Below are 20,292 nucleotides of genomic sequence, written 5' to 3' on the forward strand. Positions count from 1 at the left end.
ATGGAGCAGCATACACTACCAACTGCATAGCCACTAGCTGGCAGGCCTGGCCGGCCACACAGCAACCCTGCCTGGTTAGCCCTGTGTGCTTAGGACATGAGTTGCTGCTAACTTGCCTAGAGCTTCTGGCCAAGCCACTCCGCTGAACTCCCTCCTGGAAGCTTTTGCATAACAGACACAGTGAAATGACAGTGGCTTTGTGTGTGGTGTGCAGAATTTGGGTACAGTGAGATTGATAAAGGTATAAGTGGATCCTGCATGACAGTCCAGTACCCTTCCCAGACAAGGATATAACATCAATAGAAGCAGATTTGTTACTGCTGGGCAAAATCTTCTGTTTGTGTCTGTGTGCTTTCCCGTACCCAGCTCAACAGAATTGAGGGCAGGCAGGTTGCCTGGAGAATGGAGCCCCAGCGTACCAAGCAAGACCGTGAAAGGATTCTGGTGGTGCTCTGTTTGAAGGAAATGTGTACTTCCAAAGCCTTTCCATATATAGACTCAGGAAGAATACAAAAATCACAAGACCTGGCATAGATGCTGCCTTCTCAGGTTCCCTTACAACAGTAGAGCTTGCAGTAGTGAGGTACCAACTCGAGAGAGTCATGGCCAAAATGTCCCTGACAGGCTTCTCGGTTAGAGCAGCTGGTCCCCAGGTGGGGGCGCTATTGGGGGAAGACTGCAAAAGCTTTAGGACATAAGGATTCGCTGACATATACAGGGTCATAGAGGTTGGGCACAAGATCTAAATGTTGCTTGGTTTTGGGCTGAAGTTCTCGCTACTCCTAGTCAGGGGAAGTAGGAAGAAGTTGCTTCCCAAACTCCTATGGTCTAACACCAACTGAGCCCCAGCATGATGCTTCCCCACTGTGATGCCCCTCAAACCATAAAACAAACAGAATAAACCCTTGTTTCCATAGGTCTTTAGTCAAAACTACAAGAAAATGAATATCGGGTGTGATTGAAGAACCTGAAACTCCAACCTCCCCAGAGTATGGTACAAAAGACTATATGTACTGCCTGCCTGTGTAGGCCTGTGCTGTGGCTTCAGTCTTTCTTGCACAGTAGATATTTGAGGAAACAGAATGTGAATCACCTAACTTTCTTTGTTCCAGTGGTACCCAGTCTTTTTTTTTTTCCCTGCCCCAACACATAAATACTTCGGGGCCCTTCTCCCTACTTTCAAGGTCATGTTTCAGAATTCACAAAATAGACACTATCAGCAGGGTACCCACAGAAATCACAAAAGATACATGGTTAAGAAGTTACCCAAAATAGAAGTTGTATTCTGCTCTCTGGAGTTGTTTTAACCCTTTCAAGTCACAAATGAAACATTTAACTCACACTAATTACATTAGACCATCTAGACAGACAGACAGACAGACAAAATGGAAAAGAGAGGGACTGGGAAAGGCAGATGCTAGATGGATGGGAATATTGACCCATTACACTCCATAAGTCTGTAAGTAAATGCATTGATTCAGATGTGGATGGTCTTTGTCAGCAGGCAGGCAGAGACTGTATCCCTGATAATTAGTTTGTTTTTGTGTATTTTTCTCAGAGTCTCTAATGAAAGGAAGCCATGTAGGAAGGCTGACTGTTATAGGCTATTTTCTGCCTACGGTATTTTATAATTAAACATAATTGGTGCTTTTTGGAGGAAAGGTTTATAAACATGTTTCCATACCATTTAGCAAAATGCAGCTTTGTTGTATGCGGGGATGTCTGCACTCCAGAAACAAGGTCTAGCAGCTGCCACACATTCAACACTTCGCCCTGAGATCAGTAGGAACAATTTCTGTGTTTTGCACAGAACACAGGTTCACCCTCATAGTGAACAGGAATCGAAAACAGCCAACTCGACTTCTCTGGGCTGGACCCCAAATTCATAAAGGTGATTTTGAGGGACCCTATGCCCTAATGTTGCTGCTTTTCACAATGAGCTCTATGACCCAGCTTTACCTACTATCAGCAGTTCTCAGATACACAGGGGAAAGCATGCTGTAGAAACCGGGACGTTGTTGGCAGGTCACCAGTGACATCCTCAGAGCACTGCCATGGGCCCATTCTTTCTTATATAGGACACACTTGAGAAAGCAGAGTTGTGACTCTCCTAACTTTCATTACTCAGGGGACAGCCACTATTGTCCCCTGCCCTACCACATAATCATCTAAGGACCTGTTTCATTTACCGCAGTTACTCCCACCTCCAGTGGAGCTGTTCCCTGTTGGTACATCCGTGTGGGGTGATGGTAACTCAAGAAGAGTCACGGTTCTATTTAAAGCAGGCATCTTTTTAAAAAAACTTACTGAACATTTAGAAAGTTTATATTTTATATCTAAGCCTATTAAATAGACATCAGAGAGAGAGTGTTTTCTCCATTCCCACTCTTGGCCTTCATTGTGGTTTTTCCTGGTCATTGTATCTCTCCAGAGGTATCCCATGCAAAGAAGCATTTGCTATGAGGAAGCCTCATTTTTCTTTATCTGCTTAACAACGTAGTTTCAAGGCGAGTGCCCATTTACTCAGCAACACCTGTCTCTTTAAGCTGCTGCAAATCACAGATGCATAAAACTTCTTTCCCTGGTCCCTGGTTGGTGGACAAGGGTGTTTGGAGAATTGGATGTCACACTGTAGGAACAGCATGGGCAACAGATCTATAGATCCATCTCTTCCTCAGAGCTTGACAAAGGCATGGTGCCCTGCTTGCCGCATCTGCACTCTCTGTAACACATAGATTGACATCAGTATCTGTAATAAGAGGAATAAAGCTATGCCTAGTGTGTATCAGGTGCTCTATGCATGACTATTTTCTTGTTACCTGTTTTAATATTTGATATTTACATAAATAATGTTATGGGTATAGTAGATATAATTAAATACTTGGATTCTATAGTATATATTCTAATTCTATATCTGATATGTAAGACCCAATGATAGAGTAAATGTATATTATCTAGTAGTCACTCATTCTATTATCATCTCACCCAGATTTTATAGAAGAGGCGGTGAGTTTAAGTGGTAGAGCTGGGATTTGAACTCAGGTACCATGGGTCAAGCCCAAATTTAAGATGCCCCATCCCTTGCTCTGCTGAGAATGATAGGAAGGATAATAGGACTTCCCAAGGGCAGCACTAGGCACAGTCCCTTTGTCACTAATACATAGTAACAGTATATGCAAATGAAGTCAAATTCATGGTAACACTGTATACAAATAGAGCTCCTAAACTACAGTTCAGAGTTAAGGATGCTGACCACACGTTGAAAGTTTGCTAATACCAACCACGTAGCTATACTAACTATTCACTGTTCCCTGAAGCCCTGCTGTAGCCCACTAGCCAGAAGAGCAATGGGGTAGCCATTAGGCACCTGAGAGGCAGCATCATCAGATGTTTTGGGTCAACTCTCATTTTATTTTGAATAGAAACAAAAGAATTTTCTGGAAACAGCAAGGAGCAACAAGAAGAAGCACAAGGAACTCTTCCTCCTTCCCCAGTGGGACAGAAGCCCATTAAACACTTCCCTTTTGATGGAGACAGTTCACCAAGCAATGATGGGCAGTCTAGCATCTTTTCTGAGTCCCAAGAGAGACAACACCCGTACTTCCTGACAACCAGAGTCCCTTTGTCTGTGTTTCTTTGCCCTTTACAAGTCACATGTGCCTCTCCTCAGGAAGATGATACTGCTCAGATAGAGAAAGAGTTCCCCAAAGGTAAGAAGTAATGGTACCCTGGCTTTCTTGGTGCACATAAAGAAAATAGCTCAGTGCCTTTCTGGGATGGTTCACACAGCTGGCATTATAGTAGTGTTGGTGGGCACAGGGAGAAGGAGCAGGACTAACAGTAGACATAGTGCATAAGACCCAGTGCCAGTGCCAGTGCCAGCTTAGGCTCAGAAGACTGCCAGGAACACAGCAGACTCTGTGACTGAGCTTTGGAAGATCTGGGGAGCTGGAGCAGCTGCCATGAATGTAGCATGCCCCCCCCCAGCCGCCCAGACCCCCAGTAACTGTCTGACATGGATAATAACTAAGGGGTACAGTCCCCGACACATAACTACCACTTAACATGACCTCCTTGGGTCCCACAGTGTACACAGGCAAGCAGCCCATCTCCATTTCCCACAGAGGAAATAATCAAGTTGGACACAGGAATTCTATCCCTGTAGGTTAAACTACTGACCACTCCTAAGTGCTGTAGTGAACAGTTCTATGTGAAAAGACAGAAGGACATGACAGAGAATGGACTCTGGTCCCTAGTACCATCAGGAGAGAATCTGGACTTCCGATTGCTCTGAAGATTCTTTTTAAAGAACTTGGAACAAGACAGAAGGACACATATGAAATCATATGGTTTGGAGTGATAAAAGTTAAAGTGATTATGGTTATTGGCCAAAGTAATGTTACTGGGAGTTGATTCTTATGTTTGGAACCATCAATCGGTTGCAGAAGCAATTATTAAACACCTGTCATGTGCTGGGTGCTGAGATCAATGCTCTCCGCAGTGCAGAAGGCACCGTGTATGTTGCATACTGTGGAACCTGAGAATGCCCACACTCAGAGATCGTCAGGGCAGAGGTGCCCTCTAATGTCATTAGAGTCTTAAGATGAGACTGCAGGAAAAGACACACAGAGGGGTGGAGGGGAAAGTGCACATAACCAGAGCTCCAGGGAGGCCTGGGCTGCTTTGGAGAATCGCGAGTGGCCCAGGAGGCCAACACCAGAACCAGGGACGTCTGATTCTTCAAGGACCCTGAGGTTTAAGTTGGAAGAGGCAGCCTCTATACCCACTGCAAGATTCTGGACTGCAGGCAAGGCCAAGACTTTGAAAGAAAAGAATCTCAGTGGGATTTATATTCCAGGTGACTGTCCCATGAGCTGCATGTGGACAGATAAGAGAGGGGCCAGGCTGGGACTGAGAAGCAAGCAGGAAAGAGAAAGGAAGTTTTCTAAGGTAGGAGAGGCCACAGGAGTGGAGACGTTCTGGATCTGGGAACAGATGTCATGAGCTTTGAGGAGACAGCATGCCCAGACCAGCCCCAGAGTCACCATTTTTCACATGAGGATGAAGAAGGAAAACGATGCAAAGACCCTGGCTTCTCTTTGAGCTGGGGAAGAGGTGTTCACAGGGAGACACAGGAACAGTGCGCTAGAGAAGGGGACTCATTTTGGGAGAGAGAGTGCTGGCTAGTCACTAGACTTGAGGTCATCTGGGCTACTGATTAGGCTTAAGGAAAAAGTGGGACAGTGAGGGAATCCTCTAGAAGGAACAAGAGAAAGTGCTTGAAGGCTGGGAGGACAACCTGAACTAAGCAATGTGATATTGGCAGAGAATCACGTGACATGGGTGGAGTGAGAGTCAAGGGAGCCTGGGTCATCTGGGGGCAGGAAGGGGTAGGGAAGCTGAGTAGAGAAGGATCCAGCCAGAGAGAATACATCTATAAGCAATGATAGGAGGGGTGTGGATGAAATGTCTCTGGTGTCCAGGAAAGCCTCCTCCTAGCCGCCTTGCCTCTCCCAGAAGAACCACCCCTTTCCTGGCCCTATCCCTGGTGCTGTGAATACATGTAAATTAAGTATTAGATGGTACAGTGCGGTTAAGACATGATCCCAAACCCCACCTTATGATTAGGCAGCAGAATGTAGGCAGCAGGATTGCATCCTGTCTTAAGAAGGGAAGAAAGGGCCCTGATAGTCAGCACTCAGCCTGGAGATGGGGATTCATGAGGCAGCAGAACCAAAGGCACTTAGTGGAGATCAGAGGCCATTTGGGGCAAGAAGATGCTGGGTTGGGACAAAGAAGGAGTTAGGTGAGGCTGGGACAGAGAAGGTGCGGTGGAGAGGGAGTTAGGTGAGGCTGGGGCGGAGAAGGTGCGGTGGAGAGGGAGTTAGGTGAGGCTGGGGCGGAGAAGGTGCGGTGGAGAGTTCAGGAGTTCAGAGGGGGAGGGCGGACTAAGGTGATAGAAGGACCTATCTTTGCATTTGCCATCAAGGCTTAGTTAGGAAGTAACCTGGGGCAGCTATTAATTCTATTCTACTCACCCTAGAAATGGCCTCGCCTGGGCTGCTAAGGGGTCAACTCATATTCTGACTCTTTCCACAAGAAGAAACTAAAATGGCCCCAGGAAAGGGCCCCACCAACTTTGAGAGAGAAACCCCTGATTACTTATGTGAAGCCAGTGGTCGACTCTAGCAAATTAAGGGGAGGGCTGCATAATTGAGCACCATCCCCTGGTCATTATATCATTAGCGTGGCAAATACAAGACAGATTAATATGCTGTCTTGAAACAAGTGAACTGTAATAATTACACGCTTAACATGAAATCCAGACTAAAATAGTCTCCTCTCATCCTGAGCAAAGGCATTCTGAACACTGCAATCTAAGAAACACCTCCCTGGCCTAACTAGCCAGTCGTGGACTAGGGCTGACTGCCACGGTGACAAGGGCAGCCGTGAAGGTCTGAGATGAGACGGATCCCATGAGCTTAACAAGGTCCATTAATAACTCACTGGCATCTCTGTTTTCCAAACTGTCTTGTGTGTCTTCTTCTTGTGTCTGGGAGCTGGGCGGGAGAGCCGCTGGGTGCCCTCTAAATGGGCTGTAAATCTGCCTTCCTAGATTACACCTGCTGCGACTTGGTTGTAAAACTAAAGAAATGCAAGAAGCAGGAGGACCTCCTTGCCACTCCTGGGCCCTCACCAGCAATGCCCTCTCCAACAGCCGCAGAGGAACCAGGGAGCTCTGACCCGCTGGAAGGTAGTTCTGAGCCTCGGCACCTGCTGGCAAGCTCCATGACCTTGCAGGTAAAAAAGCCATCAGCTCCTCCCCATCCTGCTGGACTCCATCCCAGCGGAGACTTCTCCTGGGAGTGTGGCCTGCGTCTGGCCTCATTTCTGCCTGTGACTGCAAGTCTCTCTGTCTGTGTCACTGGCTCCTCCCTAACCCTTTGTCACCTCTCTTCTGCTGATTGCCTCCTGGTGACAGCAACACAGGTGACCCTGCCAGGTAAGAATGAGGAATTATGGGTACCAGCGATCATGACCATAGCAAGAAAAGACTGCCTGGAGGTCACATGGCTCACTTCATATTTGATTTTCAAAAGATCCCTATCAGATGAGAGTCCCTATATACCCCATAGTCAGGTGAGGGTGCACAGTCTTTAAAAGATTCCCAAATCATGCAGCCATGAGTTGAAAGACATAAAAATTTTTTCTTTTAGTTCCTCCTCTGAGTATAGAAGTAACATATATATATATATATATATATATATATATATATATATATTGATTAAAGGTATGTCATTTAAGAGGGCAGATGGCCTCAGAGAAAATTGCAACCACTAGCATTCTGCATAGCCAGATGTACTTTTGGGGGAAGCCCTGGCTGTGGGGTGCACCTCTCCCTGGATGAGAAGAAAACTCCACTGGCTCACTGCTGCAGCCCTGAACCTCGATGAGCCTGCGATAAACATCTAGGGTAGTCCGCAAATCCTGAACCACTAAGATGTCTGCAGAGGCACGGACAGTGAAGCAGCACTTGGGCCAGCAAACCCTTCTCAGGGTCTTTATCTCCAGCCTTGACCCTTCCCCAAAGCTTCTGCACATTTAGTGACTGGTGAGTCAGACGCTCAGTAGCCGATGGCTCGCATTGCCAAAGAGACTCCTTGATCACTGCAGCTGCCAGGGGCCCATGCATGATGCGGATGGAGCTCAGAGTGTGTTCTTCTCTGAGCCCCCAGTGAGAAGGAAGGGGACTAGGACCAAGGAGCACTTCTACCCTGGCAGCGTACCCAGTGAGCCTGTGCTGAGCCCCTGCTGTAGGCAGACCCAGGACAGTGTCGTCTTCTACAGCCTTGCGTAGAGATAGCCAAGTGGGACTCACTCCTGCACAAGGCAGACTTTGAGGGTACCACGATGCTCTGGTTGGCCTTGAAGACCCAGTAGGACCTACTGGGAGTGGCTGCCATTGGCACGCTTTCTAATAGAACAATTTGAGCAGAGACATTCAAGGGCACGGAAGTTGGTACAACGAACGGCAGCAGGGGATAAGTGTGAGGTGTATACTACTGAGCACCAGCACAGTGTCCACTAAGCTACCCTGAGCCTCATTGCTTATGTCTGTCCAATAGGAACAAAGATGACTGGCTTCCAGAATCCATGTGGGGACTCACAAAGAGAACGGGTACAAGTGACTTCCCCAGCACCTGCCATGGCAGCTTTGTGCAAAGAGCACAGAGGGAGAGACCGCTGTGGAGATGGAGGGGATTCTGATCTCTCCTGGGATGCTCACAGAATCCCTCTGTCTAGCAAAGACTTCTACCTTTTTCTACCCAGGAGAAGCAGTTCCCGCAAGCCACAGATAGGACTTCTGAAAAGCCATTTTCCATGCCAGGAGGACCATGCATGTGCTCCTTACCTTAAGACTCCCCCCTGCTCCCAGCAGAAATGAGTATGCAACTTACTTTCTAGTACCTACATTCCAATCCCACCCATCTCTCTTAGAATGCCAAATTGCAGAACCCTCAGATTTGGGTTCCTCGGCAGTGAGTGGTTTGGCAGCGTGACTTCACAAGTGGGTAGATGTTGGCTATTGGTAGTCAATGACTTCAATGCTAGTCATTGCTTGGTCCTGCTGCAGTGGGGTCTGTGCTGCTGGCTGGAACTGACCTCCAGCAGCTTGTCATCAATGTGCCCATACCATCTTTACACATGGTCATGGTGGAGGGGGGAGGATGACATGGATTTACACTGTGGCTTTTGCCCGTGGAGGGTTGTGTTCTTGATTGGCTTCTGCTGAGTAAATGGGATGGATGTGTCGTTTCCTGGTTTCCCTTCTCTGAAAAAACAAAATCTGTCCTTTGTCCCAATTAGGAAGCGCTGGAAGTCCGTAGACCTCAGTTCATTTCTCGCTCGCAAGAACGGCTGCAAAAACTTAAGCACATGGTACAGCAAAGGAAAGCCCAACAAAAGGAAAACCTGGGGCAGAAGCAGAGCCTACTTCCTGTCCGTGCCCACAAGAAGCAGTTCACCGTTCCCCATCCTCTTAGCGGTAAGCTGCAGGTGGCTCAGGAGGCCTGAATAGAGGGGGGACAAGTATTCTCAGGCCTAGAGCCTGCCCCGAAGGTTCAAACAATGATCTCAATGTTCTCGAATGATGCCACTGGCCTGCGCAGACCTCAGCTTCCTGAAGCCTTCTCGGGGAGCCAGCTCGTTGTGAGAGGTTACATATGGGCATGCAACTCAGCAGAAATAACTTGGGCCGCAGATTTGCCATTTAGCTGGGAAAGGAGCCACATCACTGTAGGAGCCAGGATAGCAAGTTCAAATTCTTGACTCCAAACGGATGTTTGCGAGCGATCTCCTCTGCCCTTTATAGATTGCAAAACAGACCTTGGGGCGAGAAGTTGACTCCAGCTTGTCTGCATCAACATTTGTCATCTTGAGACCTCTTCCTGCTATGAGCTCAGAGGAAGGATGGCCAGCTTGCCCAGCACTGCGAAGGCCAGGGTCGAGTTGACCCTGAGAGGCTGGGCACTCTCCTTAGAGCAGGAGTTAGCAGGGACCTTTACTGGGGCCAGCACTATGTGTGTGTGGGGGGGCGGCTGGGGACATGACTATGAGCAAGGCTGACCTCAGTCTTCTTCATGGACCTCATAAACAGGCCCTTGAGCTAGCAAGAATAACAAGAGATGAAGGCAAAGACTGAAACATCAGAGCACTTACGAAGGGCCTGCCAACCCAAATCTTAAAATCTGGAGGCTTGGAGAAGCCTTTGGTTTATGGCTGTGAATGCAGGAATGAGGTCTCTAGGAAAATGTTTTGGGCCCCGGGAGGTGAAATCATGAGTGTGGTTCTGAGTAAAAGTCCTCTGGGGGAAATAACCATCTTCAATAAAGTGCAGCTTAGCAACTTTACCAAGCTCTCAGGAGGAGGGAGATGCAGGAGACAGAGGAGAGGCCCTCTGTAATAGGTTCCTATTAGACTCGTCTGTGGGTAGACTGGCTTCTTCCCGCCCTCCAGAGCACTTCAGGAGAACTGTCTAGAGGCCCCTTGAATGCATTGTCGTTAGGCAAGGGATTTAGCAGGTTACCTGATGCTTCCATCCCGTGACACATTCCAGGATGATGAGAAACAAAGACAGCCAGAGAGATGTGCAAAGGGCTGGCCCACCGCACCCTGGGTGTCTAGCTAGTGTTCCAAGCTAGGTGCAGGCACAGACTTAGTCTAGATGTGTTCTCTAGGGGACTGTTAAGTCTCAAGCTCAACAAAGAGCAACTGTTTCAGGCACAGCTGTCTCAAGGCGCTGTGAAGACCAAATGGCAGCCACAGTGGGAGTAACTCCTTGGCACATTCACACACACAAAGCACGAAAGATTTTACTCGGTCAAAGTGTTAGGCTACCAACAGCAAGCACCTGATAATCACAGCAAGCACACATACACACACGCACACACACACACACACACAGGATGGCACTGGAGGATCTCCATTTTCAGCCTTCAGTGTGTGCAGGAAGCGGCAGAGACCTGTGGTTGTCGGGAGCTTATTCATTCACTTTACATCACTATAACAAATACCTGAGACAAATCAGCTTACAAGGAGAAAAGGGTTGATTCGGGCTCAGTTTTTGAAGTTTCAGTATCATCAATAGGCACCGTTGCCTTTTGGCTTATGATAAGGCAGGAGCGCATTATGTTGAAGATGTACAAAGTGGAGTAAAGGTGCTCATCTCACAGCAGCCAGGAAGCAAAGGAGAGAAGAGACCAAGATCCCACAGTGTCTTTCAAGGGCTCATCACCAATGACCTGAAAATGCCCACTTTACCCCATCCCTTAAAGTCTGTGCTGCCTTCCTGCAGCTCCAAGCTGGGGGCTGGGCCTTTCACACACAGGAAGATATACTACAGATTCAAACCATAGCAGGTGTGGCTTTGGGTTCCTTCCCTTCCCATATGGGAGGGGACATGGCTTTTATATACCTACCTTACTTTCTTGCCATTCTGTAAGAAATTGTTATATACATCCCTAAAGCCATGAACATATATTCTTTGAGAGTTCTGGGGACCAGAGGTCAAAATAAAGGCACCTGCAGGGCCAGTCCTGTCTGAAGGCTCAGAGCAAAGCACGCCACATCCTCTGTCCTAGCTTTGGTGGCTTCTGGCCATCCCTGGTGCTCCTTGGCTCATGCCTGGTCCCCTGCTGCCTGCCTTTGTCTTCACACGGCCTTCTTCCTATGTCTGTGTGCCTTTGAACCCAATTTCCTCTTCTCATACTGAGCTGAAGTCCACCCATCCAGTGTGACCACATATTAACTTGATTATATCTGCAAGGACCAGATTTCCAGTGACAAGGTCAAAAGAAGGTCACAGTCACAGTTTTAGGAATTTGGACTTGAATGTATCTTTTTGTGTATATGTGTGGGGGGAGGGTACAACTCGGATTGCAACATTAGTCAGTTTTGATGTTTTTCCCAAACAAATCTAAGTTCATGTGACTCTAAATGAACATTTTTAAACTGTATATAATAAAAGGGGCCCAGTCTGGATGCATAGTATTAAATAACCAGTCACCTTTTTATTCCCCAAATTCCAAGACAGTTCTGGCCACTGGAATGCTCTTGGGGGGACTTGACCGGCATGGATTTTACGGCCATTCCAACTGTCCCTGTGGTACGGACGTGTTGAGGAGAGCTTTATTTCTGTGTTTGTTTGTGTTAGGTCAGATCAGACAAGTCCTGAAACCAGAGCCTTGTGTAAGCTCAGGCTAGTGAGAGGGAAGGTTTAAGGCCCCATTAAACAAGTCTACAGTATGCATCTTGTCTTCAGCCTGTCTGCTGGCAAGATGATAAAAGCAAAATGCAGATGTTTCCTTACATGCTAAATTAGTTCATAAATCATGTGTGCGAATGAGCCCTGGCTGCAGCGTTGAGACGTCTGGTGGAAGGAAGGCTCAGGTTTGCTTTTCCATGCCGGGGTAGCTGCCTCTGATCAGAAGCAGTCTTGGCTCAGGGACAGACCCGAGAGCTTCAGGTGGGAGCTCTGGCACTTGACAAGACGGAGAGAGGCAAGACCCTGGGTTTACAGGAGCAATGACAGAAGGGACCAGGAGCCAGCTGTTTCATGTTGCCTGATAAGTTCTAAGCAGTCTCAGAGGCTTGCGGACAGATTGCGGCAAGTGTGTGCGTGCACATGTGCACACATATGTGGGTGTAAGTGCTAATTAGGGCTAAGGGTCTCTGTTGGAAGGGCAGGGGAAGTTTTATGAGCAGTTGGGGGTGACAGAGGGCTCATGAAGTAGCTTTAGAAACTCCTGGCTCCAGTCCCCAGCTCTTGGTGGGGAGCTTCCCATTGCCTGGAGGTGAATGGACACTAAGCAGGTGGGTTCTGGTGCAGGGTGGGTGGGAGGAAAGCACGAGAATGAGAGATAATGGGAGATGCTCATTGTAGCTATGGAGACAGGATTAAGGGAGACGGGAGGGCCAGGAATCAGTTCAAGGAAAAGTGACTGCAAAGAGGCTAAATGGTACAGCCACTAAATTCGGTCTTGTGCAGGGGTCAGAAGATGGAGTAGCTTGCTGTGCGGAGGGGCTGAGGGCCAGAAGCAGTAAAGGCAGGGGTTAGGGAAGGTCCTGGGGTGTAAGGAGGTAGGAAAGGTTCTTAGGTGGAAACGTAACAGGTGGCCATTACTGAGCCGTGTAAGAAAAACTGAGATGATAAATACTCTAGCCTGTGGGCTTCTGTCTTCCTTCCAGGCCAGTGCTGTATCCATTCCCTGGGGTCACCTGGAACTATAAGCAAGGCTTCCCCATCAGCTCTTTGCCATGTGTAGAATTGAGCCATGCGTAGAATCTTAGGTAGACTGAGCCTTGTGCAAAAGCTAGCCGTGACCTGAAGGTTGAGTGTTTTTGGAATTAGCTTTTGCTTTTTCCTTTCAAACAGAACCCCAAGCAGAGTAGCCTGACTGTATATATATGGGAAACATCAAGTATAGACACGCGGACAGCTGTGATTAGCAGGGTTTGTACCTGGAACAGGTGGGTGGTGGTCCTCACCATTTTCTATTGACACATTCGCAGCTTCATCCTGCTCTCACCAAAGCTCCCAATGCTTGGCCTTGACCATCTTCCACTGGAGTCTCGGATTCTCCCTGGGTAGCACCCCATCCTGTTCAGATCCCTCCCACCACATCTCTGCCACCTTCTCCCTAGTTAGTCTCATTGTCTATTCTTCTGCCCTCCTGGAAGATGACAAAACAGTCGCTGGAAGCAGGTCTGCCCCTTCTCTTGGTAGCACAGCACTCCGCCTGAGCTCATATCCAGCTTCTTTATACTCTTACCCCTAAAATCTCCCCCTTGATCCCTAAGCTGGTGTATGAACGGTTTTGCTTCTCTACTAAGCTCTTTTGCAAAGATGAGCTACTATTGCTACCTCAATGCTACAGACTCAGCCTGGCAGAGCACCATACAGCCTGCCTGCATGGCCTGGCTACTACTTTAGCCCCCTTTCCAACCTCTTATCATGGCCTTCTTCCATGACGCTTCCTAATTTGGTTATGTATCTGACCTTTAGGCATGCAGAAAACCCACCAGAAGCATCTGCTTCCGTAAGCCCCTCTTTCCTCTATGCCCCCATTGCTGTTCAGTTCTTAAACACCTCCAAATCTCCTCCCTCCATGCCTTCTCACTTTGGATTATCCTCTGTGGGTGTCCTGTAGGAATGTCCCCAACCAGAAAGAAACATGGGTGGCCCCATGGCACACCAAGACTCCCTGCTGGATCTCATGAATCAGACGGACTTAATCTGAATTTCATTATCCACACTTTCCAAGGTGAGCCAAGCCTTTCAAATCACGGGCCAGCAGAAGGATGGAATTCTCTAGAAGGCACTTGTAAATTTCCTTTCCCAGAAGATTGTTGACAGTTCTTGGCTGCTTTGCATTCTCGGAGCATCCAGGGGGAGATGTGACTCAGTAGATAAGCCATAGAAGCAGATGGGATTGCCACAGCCCTTGCAGCCAGCCTAGCAGGACCACAGCATCCTTTACTTCTGCCCCCATCTGATCCCAGGAATGGTTTCCCATAAAACATTGAAAGAAATATTTGTGGTCAGCTCTCCCAGTGTTAACCTCAGAGGAATTTTAAAATGTGCTTATCAGAGAAAAGTAAATTTCCCTTTATCAGCTCACAGAGGAAAAAAAAAAAAAACAGGAAGCATGAGCTACTTGAAGACTCCTGATTCAGAGCCCTTCATGGGCAGACTTCAGACCCTGTGAAGGGATGCCCTACTGCATTGCTTTGTGCTTTTAAGAAGGGTGGGAATTAGATTTACAGGATGAGGTCATTTCCAATCACAATAATAAAAAGTCAGAGCTTTGGTTTGCCAATGGTAGGAAAAATGGCTTACTAAGTGATTTGCCCAATGGCCTAGGTTTTGTTTTCCAAATGACTTCCTTTGGGCTCCACAAGACCGCTAAGTAATAAACTGTGTGGAAACTCTAAGGAAATAGTGTATGAAGTTTATCAATAGTCTGTAAGTCTCCGTTTCTTATGATTCGCAGAGGAGGGAAAACAAATAGAGAGCCCTAGAATCTGAGCAAATATAAAGTTGATAAAGTTGCTATTTGACTAGCAATGGCTGCAGTGGCTTAAGGGCAAGGGGTGTGACTTGTGTTTGAACTTGTCATTTAAGAGCACAGGTATTGTGTTTTAATTTTACTTTGCTTTGTTGGCAAAAATTATACAAACTTGTGCTGTGCACTATCCCTTCATTAAGAAGTGTACTACAAAATAGAAGATGGCTGTCATGTACACAGCCAGCACTCGCCTACTTATTCTTTTGTGGTGAGAACCATTAAGATGTTTCAATAAAACTTGAGGTTGAATGCTTGCTGATAATCTCTGGTCACCTCGGTGTAAAGCAGGTCTTCAGAACATTCTTCCTTTTAATAACCCAACCTTTATCCCCTTGGCCAGCCTCTCCCAGACCCTCTTCTCCAGCCCCTGCCACCTCCACTCTAGTCTGTGCTTCTGCAAGTGCCTTTGTGAAGCCCCGCTGTGTTTGTCTTTCTCCAGCCTATTTATTTCATTTATCGGAAGGGTTGTCCATTTTGTAATGACTTTTTCTCTTTTTAAAAAACAAAAAAAATAAAAATAAAAATAAAAAAGCTGAAACAATAAATCCTTCCAAAAATAAAAATAAAACTTAGGCCATATCCCCTTCTACCCTGGACTCATTTTCATCAGAGTCCTCTGCTCATTATATATTGCTGTTATAAACAACATTTTATATATATATATATGTGTGTGTGTGTGTAAAATATACATTATACATGATTATATATACATACATTATATATTACGTATCATATGTATTATAGATTATACATTGTGTATAATTGTATATTATGCATGTAACATATGATGTATTATATATATATATATCACTACAAGCAACGCAGCAAGAACACAGGAGTGCAGATGTCTTTTCTATATACCCTTTGGTCTCCTTTGAAATGCAAGGAAATAGACACCCCACAGTGTGAGGGCCACATCTTTAGACAGTTCATTTAGTTTCTAAGGGGTCAGTTCCTACCAGCAGTGTGTAAGGGCCCCTCTTCTTCACCCCTCTCCTGCAGTTCGAGTAGTTCTTCCTTTCTTCCCCACTGCAGCTATCCCAATAGAGATCAGTGGTGTCTTGGTGTGGGCTCAGTTTGTATTGCCATGTACTTGTATATTGTGAGCATTTTTTCCATACATCTAATGACCACTTGAGAAATGGCTTTTGAGATCTTTTATACATTTGAATAGTCAAGTTCTTTTCTTGAATTTGTTTGGAATATTTTCCTCATATATTTTAGAAATTAACTTTTTATCAGATGTATGGTTTACAAATATTTCTTCCTGTCTTACAGGTTATCTCTTCATGTGGTTAATTTTTCTCTAGGATGCACAGAATGTTTTAATTAGAATCTTCTAGCCAAACTTTTGGTTCTTGTGCTTTGGGAGTCATAATTCAAAAACACATTGTCCGGAACAGTGTCATGGAGCCCTTTCCAAATGTTTTCTTAAAGTGGTTTTACTCTTCAAGGTCCTACCCTTAAGTCTTCAGTCCATTTTGAATTGATGGTGGGAGATAAGGGTTCATTTTTTATACTGTGTATCGCAACACCATTGGTTGAAGGGACTGTCCTTTGTTCACTGTGTGTTTTCAGTGATTTTTGTCAGAGATCGGTTGAACATATGCGGAGTCATTTCTGTGTTCTCTGTTCTGTTCTGCAGTCTGTATCCTGGTTCTAGGCTGTAGTCCTGCTGTTTGATTACTATTGCTTTATGGTAGATAGTAAAGTCAGGTAGCATGGTGCCTCTAGTGGGGTCTTTACTTGAGGTGCCTTTGCCTAGTTAGGGATTTTTGTGGATTCATGTGAATTTTTTTTTGTTTTGTGAAAAATGTCATCTTGGGAATCATATAGGCATTGCATTGGATGTGTAGATCATTTTGAGTTGTAAGGATATTTCAACAATATTCTTTAAATTCTTGAGAGAGGGGTTATATTTCCTCTTATTAGCATCATTTCCAATTCCTCAGCATTTTATACTATAAACCTTTGCTAACCTACTTAAATTTATTCTTATTTTCATTTTTGGTGAAGCTATTAATATGGGTTGATTACTTTTCCATCTATTTCATTGATAGCATATGGAAACAATGATTATGTATGTGCTGAATCCGGTTCTTATTCCAGCAGTTTTAGCGACTATCTTTAGGAATTCCTCCATGATAAGGTCATGTCTTCTTCATACAAAGATAATCTCCCTTCTGAATGCCCCTCGTCTAGTTCTACAGACAAATGAAAGTGGCGACAGTGGCCATCCTTGCTTTGTTCTTGATCTTAGTGGGAAAACTACCACGTTTGTGTGGTGTTCATTGTGGTGTTCACTTTGTCATCTGTGCCCCGAAGTATGCTGAAGTATATTCTCTCTTTACTTAATATCTTTTTTTTAAAGATTTATTTAATTATTATGTATACAACATTCTGCCTCCATGTATGCCCGCACGCCAGGAGGGCACCAGATCTTATTGTAGATGGTTGTGAGCCACCATGTGGTTGCTGGGAATTGAACTCAGGACCTCTGGAAGAGCAGCCAGTGCTCTTAACCACTGAGCCATCTCCTCAGCCCCTACTTAATATCTTAATACGTTTAGTTTGGTTTTGTTTTTTATTATTATGGAATGTTGAGAGTTGTCAAGTAATGGTTTTTCTCTTTGGTTCTATTAATAGTGTGCAACACATACAAACACACACACACACACACACACACACACACACACACACACGAGGGAACAATCATCCTTGACAGGTGAACAAGCCTTTAAATCACTGAGTGATACTGAGTTCATCTTACTCATTGTTTATCAAAGATTTTTGCCACCAAGTCCATCACTCAAGTACGTTTGTCTAGATTGGATGCTAAGGTAACACAACCACTTAAAATTAATTTGAAAGAATTCTCTTTTCGGTTGTCTGCAAGTACCCAGGAACCTTTATTGGATTCCACTGAGCTCTTAGGTTGAAGCCAACAATGAAGCCTTCAGGTTTCTCCTTGGTGGGGTTTTTTTTTTTATTTAAGTTTCTATTTGAATGTCTTCACTTGCGATTAGCCTGCCCTGATTGATTTTCTCTTTTTTCTAGACTTATTCTTGGTAGATTTTGTCTTCTCAGGAATTTATACCCTTCTTCAAGGTTATCTGAGTTGCAGATATAATTGTACACAGCTGTCTTTCAGGGTCCTTTTGTATTTCTGTGGTATCAGTTGCAACGTCTCCCCTAATTTCTAATTTTGTTCCTTTGAGTGTTTTCCTTCTTAATGTAAAGGTTTGTCAATTTTCTTTATCTTTTCAAACCCAACTCACATTTTGAAATTAATATTCTGTGTGTGTGTTTGTGTGTGTGCACGCTAGCCTCTGCATGCATGTGGGGGTAAGATGAGAACTCTGGAAATCCATTCACCTTCCTACCTCTGCATGGTTCTAGCAATGGAAATCGGGCTTTCTGGCGAGCACCCTTGCCTGCTGAGCAATCTCATCAGCTCTCAAACCCAGCCCTTCACTATTTCAATCATTTGTGTTTTTCCAATCTTTATTTCACGTGTTTCTGCTTTCATTGCTGTCAATTCCTCCTCCTTCTAACTGTGGCCTTAGTCTGTTCTTAATTTCATTCTTTGGGTAGTATGTTACATCTTGTGAAATTTTCATGAGTGTAGGCATCTGAACTTCCCTCTCAGGGTTGCTTTTGCCAAATCCTGTTGTATTGTCAGCTCTTCCACTCCTTTGCATTCCTCTTCGGCCCATTGGTTTTGCTAACGCATCTTATTTAATCTCCGCATATTTGTGAACTTTTCTACAACTGATTTCACTTTATACTACTATGACTATAGAATTTTAGCCTATCTGTGACTGAACACCTGATATGTCCCAAAGCACGTATTTCATTCTCTTAGAAAAGAATGCATTTTTTTAACCTTTGAGGGTAGAATGTTCTATGTATGTCTGTTAGGTGCATTTGATTTAAAGGGTAGCTAAAGTTGAATGGTTGAATGTTTCTGCATTGATTTTCTGACCTTTGACAGAATCCATTATTGAAAGTGAGATAGTATATAGTCCCCCAGTATTGCGTAACTCTCTTCAGGCCTGTTACTTGGTATATTTAGGTATTCCTATGTTGAGTGCACATGCATGCGTGCGTGTGTGTGTGTGTGTGTGTGTGTGTGTACACGCGTGCGCGCACGCACACTCACATGCATATATATCTGTTTTATACTCTTCATTAATTGCCTCCCATTTTTCGTAGTATTTCCCTTTATTGCATCATTAACTCATCTTTACATAAACCTTTTTGTCTCTCTCCCCATGTTTAGCTTGGCCTATTTGTCCTGATCTAAGAATAGCCTCTCTTGGTTGCTTTGGGTTCCCCTTTACATAGAGCATCTTTCCTATTGCTATCCTTCTAGTCTATGTACCACTAAAACTAGAGCAAGTACTCACAAGCAATATACAGGTCTGTTTTGCTTTGTGTTTATTTATTTATATTTATGTCTATTTTAATGTTTATTCACCTGGGAGAAGGCCTTGCTATACCCCAGGCTGACATTGAACTAGAAATGCTCCAGATTCTGTTCCCCAAGTAGGATCACAGACCTGTGCACTACACCTGACTATTTCATCTGTGCTTTTTACTCTGTGACTCCCCCCCACACACTTATTTTATGCATATGGATGTTTTGCCTGGATGTATGCATGTTATCACATACACATAGTGCCTGCAGAGGTCAGAAGAGGGAGTTGGATCCCCTGGGGCTAGAGTTAGAGATCATCATGAACTTCCGTGTATGTGGGTGTTAAAAGTTGAACCCTGGTCCTCCGGAAACACATTCAGAGCTCTTAAATACTGAGCCATCTCTCCAAACCAGACTCTGACATTTGGTAGAGAATTTAATTCATTTACACTCCAGATAATTGTTGAAAAGTAAGAACTTTGTACTTCCTACTGCCATTTTTTATTTTCTTCTTTAATTTTTTTTTTTTACCTTCTTGGTGGTTTTCCTTTCCTTGATGATATTTTGTAGTGATGGAATAATGTGCTGGGATTAAAGGCCTGCGCCACCACCGCCCGGCTGCCTTTTTTGTTTTTTAAGTAGCGTTTCCATCTATTCTTTGAAAATTTCATAATGATCATTTTCATCACCCTTCCAACTCCTACCCACCTTCCTACCCATCCAAGTTGTGTGCATGTGAGTGTGTGTGTGTGTGTGTGTGTGTTTTAAACCAACCAAGTCTCAGTTTGTATTGGCTGACTCCTACTTGGGGTGAGGCCTGTGTTGGAGTGTAGTTGAAATATCAAATGTCACTCCATTGGAGAAACTGACTTTCCCTCTCCAAGCAGCAAACACCAATAGCTTATTAGCTAGTGGTCGGACCTCATGTCCGCCTCCCCAAGTTTGTGCCTGTACAGTTGCATGCTGTCACAATAACTATGAATTCATGTGTGCATTGCCCTGTTGAGTCTGACAACCACTATTTCCTTAAAGCAGTCCAACGTCTCTGGCTCTGAGCATCTTCCTGTCCCCTTTTGCACAGATGCTGGACTCTGAAGGGGGAGGTGTGCAGTAGTTGTCCCATTTAGAGGTGAGCATGTTTATCCTCTGCCTGTTGTCCAGCTGCGGCTCTCCCTGCTAATTTCCGTCTACTGCAGAAGCAGCTCGTCTGGGGACAGTTGAGTGACACACTGATCAATGGGTACA

The 20,292-nt window shown here is 45.2% G+C and overlaps 1 protein-coding gene across 5 annotated transcripts in view; it reads left to right on the top strand.

Moving 5' to 3' along the window:
* Positions 1 to 20,292, top strand: part of LOC125413646 ((E2-independent) E3 ubiquitin-conjugating enzyme FATS) — an 87,969-nt gene that overhangs the window by 53,277 nt on the left and 14,400 nt on the right. For 3 of the 5 annotated variants that reach the window (XM_087908322.1, XM_048455246.3, XM_087908323.1), the window contains exons 4-6: positions 3,423 to 3,710; positions 6,617 to 6,801; positions 8,869 to 9,046. In XM_087908322.1, the coding sequence (XP_087764448.1) occupies positions 3,423 to 3,710; positions 6,617 to 6,801; positions 8,869 to 9,046 (651 nt within the window). Of the gene's footprint in view, positions 1 to 3,422; positions 3,711 to 6,616; positions 6,802 to 8,331; positions 8,447 to 8,868; positions 9,047 to 20,292 lie in introns of those variants that run through there. The other 2 variants (XM_087908325.1, XM_087908324.1) reach the window with 2 other exon arrangements.

Source organism: Myodes glareolus, chromosome 7 (assembly GCF_982192425.1).
Source record: "Myodes glareolus chromosome 7, mMyoGla1.1, whole genome shotgun sequence".
NCBI classification, from domain to species: domain Eukaryota; kingdom Metazoa; phylum Chordata; class Mammalia; order Rodentia; family Cricetidae; genus Myodes; species Myodes glareolus.